A 25467-nucleotide genomic window follows, 5' to 3' on the forward strand; every position below is an offset into this window, starting at 1 on the left:
AACAAACCTTAGTGTGGTCATGTGTAAACTAACTGTTGGAGTTGCTAAATGTTCACTAAAGGTGTGTGTGCGTGCCATTTTTAATCACACCACCAGATGGCAGCTCTTAGGTACCATTGTGAGTTCAAAGAATGTTGGGAAACAGTAGAGACAATGCATTAACTAATCATGATGTTTCAGAAAAATCTAATTGTTTTTCACCACTTGGCGACACACCCGCTAGGGTTTCTTCCATTCCAGCTTTTTCATTAACCAAACACCTAGACAGAGCTTCAGTTCCTTTGAAACCCGATGCTTAGCCTTGTCCACCCTAGTGGACAAAATCCAGTTTATTTATTTGTGCTGTATGTTTGTTTTTCCTTACAGGAGCAGCAGTTGGGATTGCGCATTTCTATTTGCACTCTGTAATTTCAATATATATCTACTTATCACATTGCATTTAGATCACAATTCTGATTGCATAGGCTGCCAGACAGGAAAGGATTTAAGAAAATAAAAACAAAACAAAAAAACATTATACATGCTTATCTTAGGTACTCTTCTGTGGAACCAGCTTCCAGTTTGGAGACAGACACCCTCTCTATATTTAAAATTAGGCTCAAAACTTTCCTTTTTCATAAAGCATATAGTTGGTATTGGATCAGATGACCCTCAATCCTCCCATAGTTACATGCAATAGCACTAGGCTGCTGGGGGATATCCACAGCATGTCTTTGTCCTGTCTTCATCCATTCACCCTCAACTGGTTGCCCCTACCTTAGACCGGTTCGGCTGGAAGTTTTTTCCTGCTAAAAGGGAGTTTTTCCTTCCGACTGTCACCAAAACACTTACTCATAGGGGGGTCATATGATTGTTGGGGTTTTCTCCGTTTTCTTTATGTTATTGTACTTCAAACAAAAAGCTTGAAATAGCTTACTTTAAAACAATTGACAAAAAAAAAAGAAAGATTTCAGCATTAAAGTCTCAAATCAAAAAAACTCATTACTGTGCATATTGAGATTGCCATGCACTATTCCAACAATAGAGGACCTAATTGAATCATACTTTTAAATTGGATTTAGCAACAAGGAAATACTTTTGATTTTGGCTCAGAATCACCACGTTATCATAAGCATCCGGACTTTGTCATGAACTGGATTTATTCAGAAGAAAAGAACACACTGATTTGGATGAGTTGATAGCCTTTGTGTATCAAGAACTACAGCACAATGGAGAGATGCAAGGATATCGCTGGTTACATATTTGAGTTATTCAAATGGGATTTGTGGTACAGCAGGACACAATCCCACAGATTATTGAAGTAATCGATCCTCATGGTTTGGAGCACAGCATCTTAGGCATCAGCAGTACTGCACTAAAGGGCCAAATGCTATTTGGCACATGAACTCTTATGATAAATCAGTGCCCTTTGTTATAGGAATTAATGGATGCATTAATTGTTTCAGTTGTTTTATTGTTTGGATGGAGGCATCCACGAGAAATAACGACTCAGAGGTCATGCTAACTATTATAATCAAAGAGTTACGCGGTTGGGTGGTTGTCCAGAGAGGATTCGTGCCGGGCACAGAATACAGACAAGTCTCCAGCAGGCGAATGTTTCTTGGGAGAAACCACAAGGACACTTTTGCCAGAAATAGGAGTTTTATTTGTGGATGCAGTATGGGCAGTGCATTAAATCCTGGTGGGGAATACCAGGAAAACAGTTTTTGGATGAACACATTCAAAGCCCTCAAAGAGAATGAACACTTTTCTGGAGCTTTTCTGGATAAAAATCTAATTCAGTTCTGCTTTCTTGATCTCATTCAAGTGACAGAAAGACTAAGATGTGGATACATTAACATTGATACCAATTTTAGACAAAAACAGGAAGTCAAACAAATGCTTCTAAACTGTATCACGTGCTCTCATTTTCTCTATCAGCAATGAACTCTCTCACTTAATAGTGAATATACAGTTGACTCAAGCTGCTGGTGGTGTTGTGGTTAAAAATGCTTTATAAATGTTTTATCCATGGTTTCTGACCACACGCAAGTGACCAGCACTGCTTCCGAGCATAGGAGAATGGCACAGCCGCCGGGGCAGGAGTGCTGGAGGTGTGGGCGGCTGGGCCACCTGAAGTGGGATTGTCCACTAATGGAAGTGGGACGACGCTGCGTCGCCGGTGCTCCAGCACCCTCCCCTGGTGCTGGAAACAGGGTGGGTGGAGGTGAAGTGTGTGTGTAGTGATATTCACTGAGACCACTTCTCTGGTGAACCTGGTGAAGGAAAGAGATGAGTTTGGGCCGAAGGTGCCAACTTCCACCATTGCTGTCTCCCTCCAATTGATAACCATCTCACACAGGGTTTCTCAAACAGCTTTCTCCACTCCGTACGGTTTGTACCAATTTGTCACACTTCCATTTGGCTTGTTTGGAGCCCCTGCCACCTTTCAGTGCATGGAGTGCAGTGGAGGGGTGGTGCAGTGAGCTCTCGGGGCGGTGTCGGCGCAGCAGAGGGAACAGGTGTGTGTGCTGTGACTAATGACTTTCTCCCTGTATATAGTGACGGTGGAGACTGACAGGGAGTGTGTGTGCAGTGGAGGAGCTGCGAAATGAGCTGACTCCTGGCTCAAATTTGCCATACACTGAGCGAACTCCTAAGCATAAGGAATAAAAGCAAATAAAAACACATTAAGTGGACTGTGTGGGTCCGATCTTTGTCACAGTGGCCTATCATCATAGGCCATCATAGGCCCATATCATCACCATCATCATCATACAACCCCCCCCCCCCCCCCCCGCCACCACCACCAAACCCCAAAACATATATGTGTCTATTAGAACATATATAAAGAATCAATATATATTTATGTTTACCAACTGGATAGTGTAGTGGTAACACTACTCGTCTTTGGAGTCAGGCATTCAATTCTGGATTAACAAGGTCCGTGTCAGGTGTCTGGGAATCAGGATACACTGATGATACTACTGGAACAAGAAGGCATACATGGGGAAGGGATGAATACAGGGCGCTGTTAGAATTCTACTATGCAAGTAACCCCAGCGGAAAGCATTACATGAAGAGAATGTGGGACCTATGGAATGTCAAGGTTTGGCATGGCAGACTGTGGGGGTGTAGGGAAGGAGGACCCAGGCGCGGTGCCCTGTGTGTAAACAGTGCGTTTATTTACAGTGTATGAAACTAAACAACAATAAATTCCCGTGCTTTCCCCAGACTCCCGTGTCGTGTCTTCTCCCAGTGTTTGTGCTTTCCGCTCCCGTGTCTCAGCACTCCCCATGCTCGCTGCTGTCTGGCACTCCACCCTTCTCCTGGGGACACAATAGAAGCAGCCGTCAGGACACATACAACCGCGGGCATACACACACACACACACTAACCAAGCACAACTGGGTGACTAACGTGGAGTCTCAAGCAATGATCCCGCGTTGGTGGGAGCTCCAAGACTCTCTTAAGTAGCTCCCCCGACGAGGCCTGATCAGGAGCAGGTGTGTGGCTTCGGGTGTGGCCAGTCCACCAGCAGGGCCACACCCACCAGGCCTGAAGGCGCCCGCAAACCGGCGCTCGCAGAAACACACACACACACACACACACACACACACACACACACACACACACACACACACACACACACACACACACACACACACACACATCCGCAAACAGGGAGAAGAGGGACAGCAACACCAAATATACATATAATATAACCAGTCCATAACTGCTCAGGGATCCTGGGTTGCTCAGACCCAGAACCCTGACATGGAATCTTTGATAGCCAACATCCAGACTAATGGCGAAACAACTAGTAAACAACTAGTACTCAGTGTTCCAATATTCGGAAGAAGGAACTGCTACCACAATTGAAGATCAATGAGGTACAAAACAAAAATGGCAAGGGGGGCGTCATCTTCACCCATGATTGGGTAGGAAGCCACAAGTATGACTGAAGGTGCGATGAGTCTTAGAACAGCTGACCTGAGAGGTAGGATCATGGCTAAGCTGGAAACCTGGATCCTCTGTGGCTGATTACCAAGTCTATGTGAAGTATCCTCTGCAGGTCTACTAGAAGATGTGAATGCAGCATTACCGACAATCCCTACTGCGACGTTAACTGAAACCAACCAGTTGATGTACACCATGGCACAAGTGATACTTGAGGTGCATGGGTAGAAGGTGAACAGAGCAGTACCCTTCATGGAGAAGGGATGGAGACTGGAGGCCATGATCAAGGCAATGCAGAGAAAAGTTAGCCAACTACTGTATGAAAGCTGAAGAAAGGTGTGATGAAGAAAGGGATACCTAACAAGTACAGCAATCTGTCTATACCTGAAGCCTTGGAAACTGCCAAGCAATGACTCACAGCATTGGTCAGCTGCTTGAAGGGATATACCAGAGAGATAGAATTCAGGGGAATAAATCAGCTCTACTCAGTGGCACGGGAACAATATGAGAACAGCCTCATTAAGACTGGAGCTGGAGCAATACTGAAAGAGCATATAGGAGAAGGACACAACCCATAACAACAATGCTCAGTGGCAAGTAGAGCTAACTGCAACTTTCCCAAACAGGTCCCAGTGATTGTCAAAGTGGCAGGCATCTAAGAAAGAGACTTTAGCATGATGAGCTGGACAGCACCAGGCCCTGACATGATTCATGCCTATTGGCTAAAGAAACTCACTGCACTCCATTAGCGTGAGGTCAGCACAAAAGAACCAGTTGCTTAATAACAAGTATGATTCAATGCAGAGAGGTCTATTAACCCATAGTGAGTGAGAAAGGTGACTGAAAAAGAAATACTCAGTGCATCACGGGAATCCCCCAGTAGCCTACATCTATTGCAGCATAACTAAAGGAGGATTCAGGGTCACCTAATCCAGCCCTGACTATATGCTTTAGCAAAAAGTTTTAAGCCTAATTTTAAAAGTAGAGAGAGTGCCTGTCTCCCACATCCAAACTGGAAGCTGGTTCCATAGAAGAGGGGCCTGAAAACCGAAGGCTTTCCCTTCCATTCTACTTTCAAATACTCTAGGAAGAGCAAGTAAGCCTGTAATACGAGAGTGGTAAATGGACTGGTTCTTATATAGCGCTTTTCTACTCATCTGAGCACTCAAAGCGCTTTGCACAACTTGTGCATTCACCCATTCACACCCATTTGCACAAGCACATCTTTCTAAGTGCTTCATAGCTAACATTCACACACATTCATACTCCGATGGATGAGCAATTTTCGGGTTAGTATCTTGCCCAAGGATATTTGACATGTAGACTAGAGGAAGCCAGGAATCGAACCACCAACCTTCTGATCAGTGGATGACCTGCTCTACCACCTGAGCTACAGCCACCCGGGTAAGGTGCTCTAATGGGGTGATATGGTACTACAAGGTCATTAAGATAAGATGGGGCCTGACTATTTAAGACCTTGTATGGGAGGAGCAGGACTTTGAATGCAAATCTGGATTTAACAGGGAGCCAATGGAGGTGGCTCTTCTATGTTGTGCCATGCGTTTGTGAAGTGGCTGTGCATGGCACAACACAGAAGAGCCACCTCCACAGGACAAGACTCAGCCGTCCATCTGCATCTTAAGGATAAAGGACACTCTTTTGAGGATGCCAATGTTCACATTTTGGACAGAGAGGACAGATGGTTTGAAAGAGGAGTGAAAGAAGCCATCTATGTCCATTGTGAGCGACCATCTTTGAACAGAGGCGGTGGTTTACGACACCAACTATAATCCAGTTTTGAGTTCCCTCCCGAGACGCCTTAACGCCCACTCACATCCTGGGCCATCTGACCTCAGGAATTCGCATGATAAGGTGGGGCCAGGTTTCACAATGAACTCACCCGAAACTCTGCCTGATTGGGACCCACACCCAGTTTCACACCTTGGCTCAGGCGATTAGAGGATCATCAGGGGATCCTTTTGTCCCTCTGTGGGGGGACACTCCCACTAGGTTTATATCTGGGACTCTCCACCATTTGACCTTAGAACTGAAGAAGCTTCTCGGATGAGAGGTGAAACGTCTTCAAGTAACTTAAAGAAGTCCAGACGCTTTTCTTTGCAAGCTCCTTTGACTACGATGACCTGGATGACTGAGAACCTTCACAGACTGAATGTAGTGTAAAGCGCTTTGGGGTCCTTAAGGACTAGAAAAGCGCTATACAAATGTAGGCCATTTACAATTTACCATCACTATGTCCAGTTGGTTAGCCACCACCATTTTGTCCGTCTGTATCTGTAAGTCCCACAGGATCTTAGCTCGGTCATTCTCCACCACCCTAGGGGGCGTCTCCCATTTTGACCCTGGGACTTCCAGGCTGTATTTGGCACAGATGTTCCTGTATACTACTGGCCACTTGATTATGGCATTCCATATATGCCCTGCCTGCTAGCATATTACACCCTGCTGTTATGTGCTGGATTGTCTCAGGGGCATCTTTACACAGCCTGCACCTGGGGTCTTGTCTGGTGTGATAAACCCCAGCCTCTATGGATCTTGTGCTCAGAGCTTGTTCCTGTGCTGCCATGATTAGTGCCTCTGTGCTGTCTTTCAGTCCGGCTTTGTCCAGCCACTGGTAGGATTTCTGGATATCAGCCACCTCTGCTATCTGCCGGTGGTACATACTGTGCAGGGGCCTGTCCTTCCATGATGGTGCCTCCTCTTCCTCCTCATTCTTGGGTTTCTGCTGCCTGAGGTATTCACTGAGCACACAGTCGGTTGGGGCAGTCTTACTGATGTATTCGTGGATGTTCGCTGCCTCATCCTGGATTGTGGTGCTGACACTCACCAGTCCCCGGCCTCCTTCCTTCCGCTTAGCGTACAGCCTCAGGGTGCTGGATTTGGAGTGAAACCCTCCATGCATGGTAAGGAGCTTTCTTGTCTTGATGTCAGTGGCTTCTCTCTACTCCTTTGGCCAACTTATTATCCCAGCAGGGTACCTGATCACGGGCAGGTCGTAGGTGTTGATAGCCCGGATCTTCTCAGTACTTTCCTGACCCTCTGCAGGTACTTGGTGGTTGCAGCTTTTCTAGCAGCCTCTTCATGGTTCCCATGGTTCTCATTGTTGAGTATATTGTTCTGTTTGCTTTGTTTTGTTTTGTTATGTGCAGAAAATTGTCATAGTGTAATTTTGGTTGCCTACTTGTATTATCACAGAAGGGGGGCAGGTGTCAATAAGAATTTATTCTTCTTCCTGCTCCTTTTCATGCATGGAAACAGTGTTACTTTAATTGAAAGGAAGGTTGTGTATGGGAATGCATTACTGCTGTACCATATGTGAAACAAAAAAAATAAAATAAATAAAAATAAAAATAAATTTACCTGTGGGATCCCCAGGTACTTGTAGCTGTCTTCTATGTCTACAGTGTTGCCTTCTGGTAGTTCGATCCCTTCAGTTCTGACTACCTTCCTTCTCTTTGTTATCGTCTGACTACATTTCCCTTCCCTTCTGGGGGTCCTTGAGGATTAGGACTGTGCAGCGTTCGGTTAGCCATTCTGGGTGTCTCTCATCAACTAGCAGCTGGTTCATTTGTACTGCCAGGTGCTCGTGGAGTGCAGTCAGCTTCTTCAGCCAGTAGGCGTGAACCATGTCGGGGCTTGGTGCTGTCCAACTCTTCATACTGAAGACCCTTTCTTGGATGTCTGCCACTGTGATGGTTACTGGACCCTGTTCGAGGAGGTTGCTGTGGTCTGCCCTCAGATCCATTAGCCGCTGAGCATTGCCGTTATGAGTTGTATCCTTCTCCCATATGCTCTTCCAGTATTGCTCCGTCTCCAGCTTTGGTGGTGCTGTTCTCATATTGTTCCCCTGCTACTGAGAGTACACCATGGCTGGTTCTGTGGAGAACAGCTGGTTTATTCTCCTGCCTTCGACCTTTCCATGTCAGAGGCTGAACTCAATGTTCTATCCATTTAGCATCACCTCCCTAATTGTCTGAACCTCTGGTTAGCACTGTTGCCTCACAGCAAGGAGGTCCTGAGTTTAATTTGACCATCAGACCAGGGTCCCACTGTGTGGAGTTTGCATGTTCTCCCTGTGTTTGCATCGGTTCTCCCTGGGTACTCCGGCTTCCTCCCACAGTCCAAAGACATGCAGTTGGTGGGGATAGGTTAATTGATCTAAATTGCCCATAGGTGTGAATGCGGGAGTGAGTGTGAATGCTGGTCCATCTCTGTGTGTTAGCCCTGCGACAGACTGGCGACCTGTCCAGGGTATACCCCGCCTCTCGCCCTATGACAGCTGGGATAGGCTCCAGCGCCCCCTGCGACCCTGAAAAGGATAAGCGGAAGCGAATGGCTGAATGGATCTGTGTATCCTATACTAAAGGAGGTTACAAACGAAGTACTTAAGTATTTTTTTTATATATATTATTAAAAGAACTTAACCAGCTTATCATTATGGCTACCATGCAGATAATTCCAAGTCACTTATCTCAGTTAGCAACCTTCCTAAGCATATTTGACTATTTTTCTGCACCTCTAGCCTTGCTGAGCACTCAGAGTGCTTTTACACTACTTTTATGACTTTGACAATATAGCTTAAACTGTGTTTAAATAAAAAGAGCATTAGTTGTTTCTCAACGAATAAAAAAATAAGTAGATAAGAATTCAAGGCAATTAATTGTTTATTTTAAGTACCAACACTTAGTAAAGCAGCAAATTTAAAATGCATCCCTGATCATTTCTAGCTGACCCCATTGGAAAAAAATAAATAGCAAAGTCACACTAAACACAGAATATAAACAATGTATATAGTATGATAAATAGATTAAAACATGATATTGTATTTTTTTAAATAGAACCTTCTTTATTTATTGTATGTGCATGCTGGTGAGAAATAAATAACTTAGTCCATTCTAACATGCAAAAATGTACGTTCTTCAAGAATAGTATATGTAGATGGAATACTATATACCTTCAACAATGGGTATCAATCAGCTGGCTCACATAATACTTCACATAACAAAAATATAATATTTGCTTAACTTCTCCTTTAGAACAACTTACAGTATTATTCGGGTATGTTTACTGAGCGGCACATAGAGAAACACAAAGCTCTGTGCTTCTGAGACACTGTTTGAAGTACTTCAATAAACCTTTAAGTTGAACTAGTTCAGAACAGACAAACTGCAAAATGTTTACAATATTAGTACAGAGCATTATTATTCTTGTCCAATAAATATACACTGCTTAAAAAAATAATAAAAGAACGTGTTGAAAATATATTTTATCTCAATGGGGAAAAAATCATGTTGGGTATCCATAGTAATATGGACTATCAAGCTACAGAGGGCTGAAGTCAAAATCACTGTGAAAATTGAAGTTAACAAATGATGGCAGGCTAGTCCATTTTCTTGAAATTCCATTGCGATAACTGAGAATGATACTCATTAGTTTGTATGCCATGACAAAATCAGGGCATGCTTTTACAGTAAGTAATGAGATCATGCCCAGTGGGATCTCCTCCCAGCTCTGAAACAGCACATCACAGTCTGAGGTGCAACCTGTCAGTGTTAGATGGATAGAAACATAATGTCCAAGAGGATGGATTTAAAAAGGTGAGTGTTGGCACCAGTCAATAATATCAATTCCTTCATCCTCCAGGAACTGCCTGCATACTCTTGCCACATGAGGCCGAGCATTGTCACACACCAGGAGGAACCCAGGACCCATTGTACTAACGTAGGGGCTGACAGTGGGCCAATAGAGGTGTGATAACATGAATATGCCTTCCTGGACCATCACTGACCCACCAGTAAACCAGTCATTCTCAGCCAGTCATCTCATTTCAGCCAGCTAGTAAAATTACACATACACAGCTATGAACTAACACTTTCAATACTATTACATTTTGCTGTGAAACAGGGCTCAACTAGTTCTTATCCTAATTAACCGCCTGTCCACCAAAAAGGAAATAGCTTAAAAGGCAATCCCACTGCAACAAAACAACTTTTGTGAAACAAAGGAGTCCAGTTTCTGCTTTAGGTGCGCCTTTCCTTGGATAGAGGTTAGTCTGGTGTATTTGGTTGGCCTTGGTCATATTTAGTTGCTTGCTGTTTTGTGTCTTATGGCCAAGTAGACTCTGTGCCTTTTGTCTGCACTATTGTGGGCTCACCGTCCACAGCCTGGTAGGAGGTATGGTGGCCTGAGAAGGACTGAAACTGATGATGTGTCTTAAGAAGTATGAGCTTTGCATGGAGTAAAGACAGTCAATGGTGTTCCCCACCCTTTCATGTAAAGAGGCTTCATCTGGAGTGGCCATGAAGCAATCATTTAGACTTGTCAGAGAGGTCTCACTGTCAATGTCATGGATGAAGTCAATACCTGTCAAAATTAGAGAAGAAGAAGATATAAACAAGTAAAAAAAAGGACCATGTAGAGAGAGTTTAATAATATTTTATTACAAATTATACATAACCTGAGCCGCTGCTAACGAAGTTCTGTTATTATCAATGTTCTATTTAAAATATAGGTTGGAAAAAGTGCAGGGAATTGTTCAACTTATTTAGAAAGACAGACAAAAGAAACCAGAAGTAAGAGATTAACTGAACATCTTATCAAACCTTTATCTTGTAAATGTCCATTTTATTTCTTTAAGTTACCAGTTGGTTATTGGTATTCACCTCCTACCTCCTACCTCAGTTAACACCAAATTTTTTTTTGCTGTTCTTTGACTACTTGTTTAGACTTGTATTTATCTTCAGAAATTAGTATATCACTGTGTCAGCTCAGGTTGAGCAGTCTGGAGAGAAAGAGAGGCACAGCTGAGATGGTTTGGGTTTGTGAAAAGGATATTGGATATATTGCGCAAAGGATGCTGAATATAGAAGTGCCAGACATATTGAAAAGACATGTAAATATTGTATATCGTATAAAGGTAAATACACAAATAAAATTTTATCCTGATATTATACAACACAATGACAGTATTGTCTGTTTGTTTGAAGCAGCTGTTTCATTCATTTTCCTTTTCTATTTTATTGACCTATTCTCCTGCAGGACTTAAGCAGCACACCAATGTTAAAATGTTCTTGTACAACAACGTGTCTTACATAGAAACAAATAAATCATCATTATCATTGGCTGTTTGATCTTAAAGATGTCTCACCTAACATTTCATTTGCTAATCTCACCTTCAAACAACCGGCTGCTTGCTGCTGGGTTGCTTAGTTTGTTTGGTTAACAGCAGCGGCTTTGACTCTAATAAACCCTGTTGCCATGCCAATATTGACATGCTGGAAGTCCCTGAACAGACAGAAGCAGTGCTTGCCAAACCAGTGAGACACTTATCTAAACTGTCTGTTCATATCCACTGTGAGACCACAGTGGCAATAAGCCCACTAGCCATGTGGAACTATATTGCAGAGAGAATCTCAGCTCCCGCTTTATAGCTCTGCTGTTGAAAAACCCATATTTACCAGCAGAGATGAAATTCTGGTTTAACAATATGGGGCGTGCTAAAAACTACAAAACTCGGAGTGTTTGCTGAGTGACTTTACTCTTTTTATTGTTCCAATAAAAAATTTAATATTTCAAGCTGTCTCTCCTCAAATTATTGATAAATCACTTAGCTTTCTGGAATCGCTGTTATTAGAATTCTAAAGGACAGATTGTAATGACAGTTAAATTTCTAATGTCCTTCTGCCCCATTGACGCAGAAGGACGGCAGTGGTGGTGCGTTTCATTTTGCTACATTAGAGAAAAGTAGCAAAAAAAAGGAACTGGAAATGCAAACAAAGATAAATCCTTACCTTGGCCTAGCCTTTGGCTGTTGTGTTGCTCCTGCTGTTGCTGTTGTCTGCGGGCTAACTTCTTCATCTGCAAATAAATAAATAGTAAACAGTTTGATACATGACTGACAGGCAAACAAGCAGACACACACACACAACCAAAAACACACATGCAATACTGTGCAAAGTCTTGTGCTGTTTCTTTATATTGTGGTTCTAAGGACCAGCAATTTTTCTAAGCAATGTTCTTAAGGTCTTTCAAAGATATTTTTTGGACGTAGCACTTTAGGTACTTTGTTACTTGCAGCTCATAACTGCAACAAATAATTAGTTCCCACAGTGTTTTCAGGAAAAGGTTTGTATTGTGCATGCCAAATGGATTGAGCAGTTGCCCGGGTATGAGTGTGGGGCAGCATTACAGCATACAGTAAAGAGGACTGTGTCATGTGAAGTGGAGCCACATAGGAACTTGATAAGACCAGTAAAGCAGACAGCCATAAAGACAAAACACAGAGGTGACTCTTGGTCTTCCTTTCTTGGGGCGGTCCTCATGTGAGCTAATTTCTGTTTTGAAGCTTTATTTTCATGTATGCACATGTTTCAATAAATCAATTCTCCTATTTATCATTTTCTAGCAAAATGTAAAGAAATCAGAGATAGTTTAAGACTTTTACATAATATTGTACCAATGCATCATTCTAGTTTCTAAAAATGGAATCTGTTCTTCAGTAACAGACATAATGCAAGAGGCAAGGTACACCCAGAACAGGTCTGTTGTATGCTGGCTTGGCCTCTCTGATACCTCTTTTCAGATCAGATCTGACTGCACTGTACTGCATTCTGTCACCAATCCGAAAGCAGCATCAGGTTCTTTCAGAATGACTTGGACCTCTTCAGTCATCCAAGGTTTCTGGTTGGAATACCCCACAGACGTTTGTCTACAGTGACGCTGTCGACACAGAAGTTGATCTATGAGAGCACCGATGTTGTGTGCTCTGTTGGTGTTCAAACACACTCCAGTCTGTGTTTTCAAAAGAAAGAATGGACAACTGGTCTGAAGAACCCAGATGTGGTAACGGTTGTTCTGTAGCCTTTTTGGATGTTCAAGATTTAAAGCGCTTATTGTCATGTGTGCAAAGAAAAGGCATTTCTCTGTACAATGAAATTCTTATCGGTTAATATGTACAAATAGATTAAATACAAATAGGAATAAATAAGTGGAGACAGCAAAAAATTGAAGTGTTAAATAGATTTATGTGCAAAAGAGCTATGAGCTCATGAGATGACCTGATGTGCAAAAATTATTATTACTAGTTAAAATAGGTCAGCTGTTCAAGAGTCTGATAGCAGTGGGGAAGAAGGAGTTGTTGAGTCGGGATCTTCTAGATTTCACACTTCTAAACCTTTGTCCCGAGGGCAGAAGTGTGAACAGTCCGTGTTGGGGGTGTGTGGGGTCTTTGAGGATGGAGGCAGCTCTCCTCTGGACTCTGCGATGGTAGATGTTCTGCAGAGAGGGCAGGTGATCCTGGTGATCTTCTCTGCAGTTGCTATCACTCTCTGCAGGCGTTTGCGGTCCATAGCAGTAGTGCTGCCGTACCATGCAGTGATGCAGCTGGTCAGGGTGCTCTCCACAATGCAGCTGTAGAACCTGCCAAGGATCTTGGCCAACATACCAAATTTCCTCAGCCTCGTCAGGAAATACAGCCACTGCTGAGCCTTCTTGACCAGCTGTGTGGTGTTCAGTGTCCAGGTGAGGTCCTCAGTGATGTAGACGCCCAGGTATCTAAAGCTGCTCACCCTCTCCACTTCCACACACAAAGTGAGTGACTTTGTGTGGGAAGACAGTATTGAAGGCGGAGCTGTAATCAACAAAAAGTACCGTGATGTATGAGCCTTTGTTGCTGTAGGCTTTATCCAGTGTATTTTTCCACCTTGTTGCACAATTAAATGCTGTTCAAACCTGGGGAATTCTGTCCAGGATTTCTGTTGACTGCTTATTGCCTTGTGCAGCTCATCCATGGTTGAGTTAGCATTAGCATTGGGTGGTACATACACGGCCGTTACCATGATGACAGTAAACCCGTAAGGTATGTAGATAGTAGGGGTGCAACGATACTCTTATCGATATTGAACCGTTCGATACAGTGCTTTAGGTTCGGTACGCATATGCATCGAACAATACAAATTTTTAAATTTATTTTATCAACTTTCCTTCTGACGATGCTGTCTGTGTTGAGAGCTCAGAGGATCTGCGTTCGACTACTCCGCCTAGGCTGCACCGTCGAGCGCAGATCCACTGAGCGCAGCGCAAGCTAGCAAGACAGAAGCTAAACTCGTTGCAACATGGCAAATTGAACCTCCCCCACCCTCATTCAGATCTGGCCTCTGGAACTATTTTGGTCTTAATGTGAAGTATGACCCTGAAGGTAAGCGCGTCATGGACATGTTGGATGTGCCACGCAATGCTCAATTACATGGGTGGGAACTACTGCGTTAGCGCAGTTTGCTCGTTAACGTGTTGACGCCGTCCAGCCCCACGCACGGGGCGATCCGCGGTAGCTCGTTAACAGAGATTTGCCGTGTTGTGGCGTTAACGTCATTTCAGATTAACACTGACAGCACTAGTGGGAACAAAATTAATATGACTGCACATTTACGCCGACATCATCCTAGTGCAAAGACAAGTGCAAGCAGACAAAAACAACAAGTATGCATGCTACAAACTTTACCCGAGTCCTTTAGACAGCCGTTAGCACATGATTTTGCTTTGCTTTTATTTTGGAAAGAGCCATTTCTCTGTAATAAACTCTCTTTTCCAAAGATGAGGGATTTCTCGATCAGATAGATTTATTTTTTATTACTTTGTTGTTTCAGCAACATTAAATTTAAAACCTGTACGTTTGATTGAAAATATAGATTTATAATTTTAATAAATGACAAATTAAAAAGGCATGAACATTTTTTTCTATCGAAAAAATATCGAACCGTGACACCAAAGTATCGAACCTAACCTAACCGTGAATTTTGTGTATTGTTGCACCCCTAGTAGATAGGTCTGCATTTAACAGTCAAATCAGAACAGTGGCTGTCTACAGTCTTTTGTCTCTTTAGACCAGCTGTCATTGATCTAGATGCATAAACCCCCAATGTTGGTGAGGCAAATACTCGGGAGCGGTGGCTTAAATGTTCTTTAACCGTGCTACCGGGCCCACCCTGCAGCCTCGCTTTTGCCTCCTTTGTTTACACTTCCTTTTGGGCTTGCTGCACGCCTGGAGTTCTTATTATGTCCTCCGTAATGCTGTGGAAGTGGTGATAGTCCAACATAATGTTCCTTGCACAGTGTAATCCCAAACTCAGAAGGTCCTGAGTAGATACTACTCGCCATACAGTAGTAAAAAACACATACATCCACACATATACATGTAGAAAATCTAGAAAAGCAAGCACCGAATGTGGAGAGCAGTAAGCCACTGTGTCTATGTGTGCGTCGATGTCTTGTGGAAGGAGGGAACCTAACATGCATGTCTGTGGAAAGCCAGAGTACCTCGAGAGATTTTTAAAAACACTATGTTGTTTTTTTAATTTACAAAGAAGAAATTAGTAGACATGCAAGAGCAATGAATGGCTGTTAAATTAAACGGCATGATTATGATATATTTTAGACTTGAGAAATCAGAATCAGATCAGAACCAGAATCAGAAAGGGTTTTATTGCCAAATGTTGAGCAGGTTTACAACATTAGGAAATTGCTGCGGTACTTAGTGCAAACATTAGGGGTGGGGGAAAAATCGATACTGTGTAGTATCGTGATATTTTGTTTGCTAATAATGTATCGATACAGGGACAGCAGAAATCGATATTTTGTTACAAAAAAGGTTTTTGTGCTCTGACTTCAGAGCATGTTGATCCTTTTTCTGAGCAAGAATCCTGACATTCCTTCACTGTCCAAATGTGTTTAACTTTTTTTGGCAGCAATAAACATGACAGTTTACTTATTTTAATTTAAGACATGTTTTATTTTACAGTTTAAAAGTTTTTTATTTAATGTAAAATTATATTTTGTTTTAATTTACTTTCAAATTCTTCAGTTGCTGAAGGGGCTGCATAGTTTTCATAAATTGCATAGTTCCGAATAGCTATAATTGTACCAGATGGTTGCGTTCAGTTAAGTTGGACTAGACTGTAATACAAACCGTTCAGTTTGTCAACAATACAACTGACTGAAATGAGAGAAAGAGTGTGAGACTTTGATATTAGATAAAATGAATATTGATAAAGTTTACCTTTATGTACAGAATCTGAATATCGCAAAATATTTTTAAAAAATTGCAATAATATCATATCGTGCGTTAAGTATTGTGATAATATTGTATCTTGGGATGTATGGTGATTCCCACCTCTAGCAAACATACTGTCATACTTGTCTGATGCAAGTATTGCATCAGACCGATGATGGACAATAGTAAAATCCCTGTAGCTAGTGAGACTATGATGAGTTTATTCTCTCAAATGCCACCAAGCCAGAAAAATTAGATTAGAAACTCTCAGTACACTGAAGCTTCACTGATGAAAAACTGATTACATAAGGACTTTTGGGAATAAACAGTAAGGGCCCATTTTCAGAGGATGCAATGTGGGGGGCCATCAGCGACTAAGACTTCTGTGAAACACCTAAAGGCTCATTTTAACTATCTTTGCTTGGAAGAAGCAATATAAAAATTATAACTGTAGTCCAACAATGTGAATGCTTAGAAGTTACAACCATAGAATTATGACAACTACGTTATGCGTGTATAAATGCTTATAGCTTTGGGGATGTGCTCCTTACCTTTGCTCTCTGGTTCTGGAACCAGACTTGGACCACACGAACACTAAGTCCAGTCTCTGCAGCCAGGGTCTCTCTTACCTGTAAATCACAGCACAATTAAATTTTATTATTATTATTATTATTATTATTATTATTATTATTGTTGTTGTTGTTGTTGTTATTATTATTTATTATTATTAATAATAAAGAGATAATATTAATAAAATTATTAATACTATTAGTATTCTTACTTTTTTATTATAACAAATACATAAAAAAAAACCAACATGCTTCCATTAAACAAACTCTTCTGGGCTGTAACTGTGTAATGCATTAACCGGTTTTCTGGCAGTGCAGGCATTTGCTAGTTTTTATTAGCTTTAAATTCTACTACCCTCAGTGTCACCCTTGATAGAGGACAAATGTAGACACACCAGCTCAGAAGTATAAATACAACACACACATATATACAACAACATAATCTATTACAATGTAGGCTCTACAGGGTTTCAACCCTCAAGCGTTGATGCAGGATTGACAAAACCCTATTTTAAAAAAAAAGAAAAGAAAATGACTTACATCTAGACAAAATGTTGCTTGGAAATAAGATAATTTTCATGACAACATAAATAAGGTTTTGTGCTTAAACATATTAATTTTCTTTAATATGTTATTAACATATTAACATATATGTGTTAATAAGTTTAATGAATTCTCAACTGTTAATTCATTCAACTCCTCATTTTAAATTTGGGTTGTTAAAGAGGAACTAATTTTTAAGTTTTGATGTTAAAATAATTTTAAATATTTGCTTGGCTGGTTGTCTTGGGGCCTTTTCCTTCATATTTAAACTACTACTTTTATTAAGAACATAATACAGTTTTTCTACTATGACTAAGAAATAGACTTGAGGTGACTGCTGTTAAGCATTGATGCTATATAAACGAAATGATACTGAATTCAAATGTAATGTAAGAAATGAAATGCAATGTAATTGTATTACTTGATGCGTGCTTTTTCACTCAAATATACCAGTATACAATTATAATATACTCTATACCTCTACTCACCTTTCTGCAGGGTTTGGAAGAAACCTCAAAAGAGGCCTTAAAGGCTCTCTGCTGCGGGGTAGTCAGGATGGTGCGTGGGCGTTTGGGCCTTAGGGGTTCTTTGCTGTCACTGCTGCATTTCCTGATTGATAGGGTTTTTTCTGATTTCACATCCTCATCCTCATCCTCACTCTTATCTGTCACCAGACACAAATAATTCCATTAATCCCTTTGTTTAATTGTTGCTGCAGATTTGACTTGAGTTCAGTTTTTTGCATTGCATGGGAATTTTCCATTTCTAGATAAAGTCATCAATTAGGTATGTTCCTTTTGATTCAGTTCTTTTCTTTAATAATCTGTTATAAAATATTACCTGAGTCTGTGATGTCTGGACTGAGTGTACTGAGCAGGGCCCTCTCTCTCTCATAGTCAGTCTTGCACAGCAGCTGACCTTCTTTCAGTACAAACTCATCTCCTTTACTCAGCTGGCGCTGGCAGACACAGCAGCGGAAGCAGCTGAGATGGTAAACACTGTCCAGAGCTCGCATTACAAACTCTGTGGGCGCTATCTTTCCAAGACAGTTGCTACACTCCACAGCAAACGACCTGAGCACAAGGGGAAGGAAGAACAGTGTTATTGATGCAGCATTTTTAGGGAAAATTGTGTTTGACATATTTTTCCTTGCAATTGAATCATTCTAGCAGTTATGTTTCTCCTCCAACGGAGTGCGGAGGAGGAGCAATGAGATTGCTGCTGTTCCACCTATCAGTCACATAACACAAAAGCTACCAAGCTAAATCTAATAAAAGTTGTTTTGCCTTCTGACCATAATTCAACACATTTTGCTGCTCAAATTGAAATTCGGGTGAAAAATTATTTGTCACGCTGAAAAACCTGCTAATTTCACCGATTATTTTCATTATTTGTCAACAGTTTTCAACAGTATTTAAACACAAGAGGCTTCTCTTTAAAATGTCTTCTTTCTACAGTTTTCTCACCATCCCATTACCACTGAAGTGTAAAGTTATTTATCAATTTACAGGATCTCTGTGGCTTTTAAACCACAAAACACTAAGTTTGATGGATAATTTTCCATAAATTGTTACTTTAATTAAGGTACCAAAGTAACACCTAGGTTAAAAAAAACTGAATCTAGTTTTGGTGTTACTTTTCTGTTACTTTTAGCCACAGCTAACTTTTGTCACAGGAAGCGTCGCTTACCTTTGATTCCACTGAATCACAACCATGTCTAAATTTCATGGGTGTGTTCATGTCCCGCTAACAATAACTGGAGCTTTCCAATCTTAGAGGCCAGTAGTATTTTTTCTTTTGGTTGTTTCTCTATGAGCCTCTGGTCTAATGGAAAACTGATTAGACCAGAGGAGACTAGTGTGCTATACAAGTTGCTGCTGGATCTGGTATCACTGCTCTGAGAGACTGTTTTTGTACAATGACAATAAAGGGCTAGTCTATTCTAGTTACCATTGGTATCTTTGTGGTAACAGCACATGAGCTTCTGTGTAGATACGTTTTTGTAATTTATTAGTTAAAGAGTGGGAGAGGAGGAAAGAGGTAGCATTAGGCAGGTACACAAGAGTCTTTGGACAGCTGCACTGTTCCTTTCTAATGACACTATCCTTCTCTGTTCAATATTTTTTCTCCCATTCCCCATATCTCATTGATCTTCTCTTTCAACCTTTGTCTTACCATTTGTCAATTCAGAAAGTGAAAAGAACATTTGCCATAAAGGCCCTTTAAAAAAAAGATGGACAGAGTATATAAAGTATAAGACACTGCCAAGTAAAATTAACAAATAAAAACACACCACAATCTGGTTTAAATCACTGTTTACCTTACAAAATAAAACAGCTTGAGATGGCTGTTGTGAACTGGTGGCAGATGAATGTTAAGTTGCATTTTAGATTTTTAGTGATAGACTATGCTGTTACTAATTAACTTGAGATTCTGTCAAATATGACGATTGCCTTAACTGCTCTTTGTTAGAAATACCTTCTTTGATAGTTTCTTTTTACATTAATTGCAATGTATGCTGATAATAGAGTTGTGTAACAGAACCACGACAGACCCGATGACGAGTTCATGATTTTCAGCATTTCTTTATTTAACACTTTTATTCTCCTGGTCGCTGTACAACAACAGTCAGCTGCAGCTCCGCTGCTCACAGCCCGACACATATCAACAACAACAACATAATGACAGACAGCACAGCTTTTTATGCCGGCAGAGGCGTGATTGCATCCATCTCCCCTGCAACAACACCTCAGACCACGCACTGCCGACATTGATACACTCCTCATTAAATGGATATAAGCATTAACCACATGGTGTGAAGGGATAACTAAGAGGGATAGAAAGAGTTGAGTGAAGGTAAATTGCTACACACTTACAGAACACACTATCAGACAGGAAGGGCTGCTTGTCCTTGGGTGTATGATAACAGGGTGCTCATTTTCATGCATAAAAATAAAACATCCCTGGTAACAACTGTAAGGTAGGGAGGGTTTTTTTCATACAGGACAAGATACCTGACTGGAGGTTAATGACTGCTGTCATGTGGAAGGACCCCGAGGAGAACAAATCAAGTCTAAACCATGGCACCTCCCCATCAATAGCCAATGAAAATTATTTCCGGTTGTCATGTGTCTAATATATGCTTTGAATTATGAACTGTGCTTCACTTCTCCAAGTGCAGACTGCCTGACATTGAGAAGTCCACAGCTGTGCAAGCCAAATCTTTAACTGCCTGATAACTGCTAGATTGTCTCCTGAACTTCTCTCAGCAAAAAAACAAAAAACAAACACTACACCTTGATTCACTCAGTTATCAATAGTGTGAGCAGTTACACAACTCACCAAGAATGTTTGCAATGCTGTTAATAAATAAATTTGCATAAGTAAAGGAAATTAAAATTCAATTTTATTTATATAGCGCCAAATCACAACAACAGTCGCCTCAAGGTGCTTTATATTATAAGGTAGAGCCTACAATAATACATACAGAGAAAAAAAACCCAACAATCATATGACCCCCTATGAGCAAGCACTTTGTGACAGTGGGGAAATAAAAAATCCCCTTTAGCAGGAAGAAACTTCTGGCAGAACCAGGCTCAGTTAGGGGCGACCATCTGCTGCAACTGGTTGGGGTGAGAGACCACAGCTTCTCTGCAACTTAAAAAAACAACAACTTTTCAAGCTTGCATAGACTGCAACAGTTTAAATCCTCTTTTATACGTAAACGTATAATTTTTACAACCTTTTGTTTTTCAGTTGTTGTGGGCTTTCATATATGCTATAAACAAAGTGTACTAAAGTAAAATAAAAGCCTGGAAAGAAATGTGTGGAAAATACAGTGTAAGAAGAGTTGGTTAGACTAGTCTACACCCCTAATAATTGTGAATGAAGGGGAAATATTATTTATTCTTTCCTCTGAAATACCCCAAAGATACTCATTACATTAAAAAAAAAAGTACATTATATACTGTTTCGCCTTGCCAAGTATCATCAGGAATCAGTAAGTATGTTTAGGCACTCGAAAAATAAGTCCCATGCTGTATTATACAGTGCAATGTGTCATCTTTGAAAGGCAGAGTGAAAACGTCTTTCTATTTGCAAGCTTTTAGTTATATTTAGAGGCAGGCAAAAGCAAATGGTTCATTTTTTTTTATTTCAAAACACTTTGAGTCTGTGTCATATATGGAATATAATAAGATCCATATTGTTAGAATCACACATTTACTTTTGTTTAATTTTATACAGAAATGACAAAATGGTTTTTCCACTACTCCTACTCCCTTTTTTCACCGATAGCTCTACTGATAGCTGAGATCATTACCATGCTAAAAACATGTTGAAGTGAGTTTCTAGAGAATCTCTAGGCTTTACTATGAATTTTTGAGCTTTCGCTGAACAAACAGCAAATCCATTCTCTGAATACTGATTTTTTCCCCCTGCCTCCTTCATAGACATCTTTTGATTACTCTGGCTAATTAAAAGTCCATCAAGCTGCCACCCAAAGCCACCACCCACTCATCCACCCAACCTCCTCTTTTAGGTCACCCAGCTCCATGAAGAGGGAGAACAAACAAGACAATAGTGAAGGAACACACACAGTCTGTTTTTACTGCTTCATTCTTTTCCTCTCCTCTTATCCTCTTTAATCCTGTACCTCTTTATGCTTATTAAGCTGCTGGAAGCATAGGGCACAGGTCCAATGGGTTAAAGCTCCACCAAAGAGTTGACTCTAGCACTGAAAGGCCAAAAAGAACTGAAGAGGACTTTGCGTGATTGCACTGTTGAAAAATCGAATGGTAGTTTTCTATGTTTATAATTCCCTCTATCTATCTATCTATCTATCTATCTATCTATCTATCTATCTATCTATCCATCCATCCTTCCGTACTTGACAGTGTTCAAGGTCAACTGTTTTGTGCATGTGTTGTATGTGAGTGTATGAGGTGTAAATGAGTATGACTGTGTGAAAACTAGAGTGGTAATAAAATTGAGGGGACAGATGCAACATGAGAATATGATTGCTGGCCTCTCCCTGAAAACCCTCAATGTCTAAGGTGCAGGTAAAAGAGGCGACTGGAACTACGTCATCAACCTCACCCACCAACCTCTGGATAACACAACTGCCCCCAAGCCTTAAAAAAAAAGTCATTATAGCTCATGTGTCATGTGCTGTAATTACTTTATTATTTATTATTTGTTTCATTAATATAAAAGTAACTAGAACTTAAAACAATCTCCAACCTGAAGTCACGTCCCTTCCCAGGAAAACTAAAGGAAGAGGAGAAAGGGAAGTAAAATCTGAAAGGAAACTGTAACGGCTACAACCAACTCCTGATATAACACACTATTTAGACACCCTCTCCAACGGAAGTAACACGATATCGTCCTCTCACATCCACACACGGTGTGCACACTGCTTTGAAAGGCCCAACAGCTTTGTTTGCTCTCCTCCTTTTCCCCTTTATACGCTGTGCCCACGACTATGAGGAGAAACACCTGCTGTCAGAGGGAGGACAAATCCAACAGAGAAAGGGGAGCAAGAGAAAACCACACACATTCAGCACCATTGCTGTAACAGTTGTCAGAGGGATGTGGTGGTGGGGGGGGGGGGGGGGGGGGGAGGTAGACAACTGTACGCGGAAGGAGAGATTTCTTACACCCCACTGCAAGGTAAGGAAAGGCAAATCCGGTCATCTTGATGTTACACTGTCACACAAAGATTTTTCTGCTTTAACAGTGTGGCTTGTCATTAATAAAACAGCTGCAGCAGTAAGAAGACAAAGAGGTAATTTTATGACACAAATCAGTACATATTTCAAACACACTTTACCTGAAACACTGCTTTTTGTGTTGTATGTGTGTCTTTTGTCTCTTTCTAATGTGACACCGCTGACATACTGGGCTGTTAAAGGGGCACAAGCTGTATTAAAAACTAACTCATCTCTCCTGTGAGGAGTTTCTTGCTAAGTTCTGCAGTGTTTTTGACAAGGGTTCAAACCTCAGTGCCTCTGCTTTTTTCTCTGAGGCCATTTGTCTATTGATCTTTGGATTCTGGCAGAAGACATGGGATTGGAGTAAAAGGCCCCTCAAGGAGCTTTCTAAATGATGAACTAAATGATGAGCTATCCTCGCTTGAATCCCCGCCCTATAAGTGTTTCCAAGTCATTGCTCTCAATGGAAAAAGACTACTCAACATAACTCACAAAACCCAGCTGGCAACTCCCACTGTCTCAGGCAACCACACAGAACAAATATGCCTCTATCTATTTGTTGCACCACTCGCTCCTCTCATCCTCGGTCATTTATGGCTAAGAGAGAATAATCCCAACACTAAATAGAGAATTTTTTTTTTTTATTTCTAGTTGGAGCACTCACTGTCATCAATTCTGTTTGAAAAATATTATCCATCATTCTCCTCTTAGCCTCCCCCATCTCCACCTGATCTAAATGGTAAATGGCCTGTATTTATATAGCGCTTTACTAGTCCATAAGGACCCCAAAGCGCTTTACACATCCAGTCATTCACCCATTCACACACACATTCACACACTGTGTCACGGCGAGTGAGAAGAGCCGTGTGGAAAAGGTAAAGGAGGATCCAAACGCAGGCAGTTGTGAAGGTGTGAAGGTGATTTATTGAATACGAAATATAGATAGGCAAACGGCAAAACGGAGAACTAAACTATACTGGGACAACTAAACTACTGAGCATGAACAAGAACACGAACCTGGACATAAAGGAAGACAATGGTACATGACGATGACGGCAAAGAACACACGAAGGAAACATGGCGGATACACAGACGGACCAGCGACTACAATGACAAAAGACGCGACTTAAATGCACACAGAGAAACACAGGAGATTACATACAGGTGGGGAACACAGCTGGGAGTAATCAGCAAGACAAGACAGAGGGAAACCTGAACACACTCACATGAGACGCAGACCTTCACAATAAAACAGGAAACAAGAACACTACACAAAGACGCAGACTCGACACTGAGGGGTGGACAGAAAATAATACATGAAACTCAAACAATACATGAGACCACAATTCCTGAAACATGGATAAACAGAAACATGAAACTCTAATAATAAACATCATCAACACAACAAGAGAACAAGAAAACAGTCCCTGATGCAAAATTAAACCAAAACATAATAAACTCAAAACAAAAAACAAGGAGCACAAGAGTCCAAATCAGTCCAAAAACGTAAGAAAACAGTCCAACACAAAACAAGACCATTCATGAGTCCAAGAACACAGGAAAACAGAATCAAAACCACATACCAAACCAGAGCTCACCAAGAGTCCATGAAAAGTTCAGGGGGGTCGACCCGGAGGTCGACAGCACAGGGCAAAAAACAGTTCTGGGGGCCGACCGTGCACACGGCAACGGCGGCGGTGCAGACAAAACCAATCAGGAGGCCGGCCACTTGGAAGGCAGTGGCGGCCACTGAGCAGGTCCGGAGGCTGGCTGCGAAGCCAGCGGTGGCAATGAACTCTCTCCGGAGGCCGGCCTTGATGGCCATAACGCCCAACTAGAGGCCTGAAAAGCGGCCGGCAGAGGTGAGGCGGAACAGGATGAGCTGGGTCCAATGACGGTGTGGCAACCGCAGGGCCAGACGAGGCAGGGCCAGACGAGGCAGGGCCAGACGAGGCTGAAGCAGACGAGGCTGAAGCAGATGAGGCTGAAGCAGACACTGAAGCTGGACCAGGCGAAGACAAAGTCACGGAGGCTGGGCCAGGCATGGATGAAGACACAGAGGCTGGGCCAGGCGTGGATGAAGACACAGAGACTGGGCCAAGCGTGGATGAGGCTGATGCTGCAGGCGTGGATGAGGCTGACGCTGTAGGTGTAGATGAAGACACTGCTGCGGAACTGGACGGCAGCGTGGCGGCTGTGGAACCTGATGGCATCGTGGCGGCTGCAGAACCTGACAGTGGCGATGCTGCTGCAGGCGATGCTGCTGCAGGCGATGCTGCTGCAGGAGGCGGTGATGCTGCAGATGCAGCAGGCGGTGATGTGGATGCAGCAGGCAGTGAGGCTGCAGGCGGTGATGTGAATGCTGCAGGTGACGGCATAGAAGTCACAGGGGATGATTCAGCAGGTGACGGCTGAACAGACTTCCCCGGACTGTCAGCTGACATGAGGATGTGCTGGCTGGGTCCTCCAGGACCCCCAGCAGACGAGGCGTGGTGCTGGGTGGGCTCCTCGGACCCACCAGCTAACTTGGCTTGAAGCTGGACGGGCGACTCGGGCCCTCCAGCAGACGTGACTTGAGGGTGGACGGGCTCCTCGGGTCCACCAGCGGAATGGGCTTGAGGCTGGACGGGCTTCTCGGGCC

At 42.0% G+C, this 25467-nt stretch overlaps 1 protein-coding gene across 1 annotated transcript in view; it reads right to left on the bottom strand.

Annotated features, from left to right (window-relative positions):
- Positions 1-2777: 2777 nt before the first annotated feature.
- LOC146513762 (LIM homeobox transcription factor 1-beta-like) overlaps positions 2778-25467 on the bottom strand; it is a 28701-nt gene continuing 6011 nt past the window's right edge. The window contains exons 3-7 of the mRNA XM_085168190.1: positions 17956-18188; positions 17604-17779; positions 16555-16632; positions 11748-11814; positions 2778-10320 (exon numbers count right to left, since the gene is read on the bottom strand). Coding sequence (XP_085024316.1) covers positions 10097-10320; positions 11748-11814; positions 16555-16632; positions 17604-17779; positions 17956-18188 — 778 coding nt within the window. The 3' untranslated portion in view covers positions 2778-10096. The remainder of the gene's footprint in view (positions 10321-11747; positions 11815-16554; positions 16633-17603; positions 17780-17955; positions 18189-25467) is intronic.

This window comes from Neolamprologus multifasciatus, chromosome 7 (genome assembly GCF_963576455.1).
Source record: "Neolamprologus multifasciatus chromosome 7, fNeoMul1.2, whole genome shotgun sequence".
NCBI lineage: Eukaryota > Metazoa > Chordata > Actinopteri > Cichliformes > Cichlidae > Neolamprologus > Neolamprologus multifasciatus.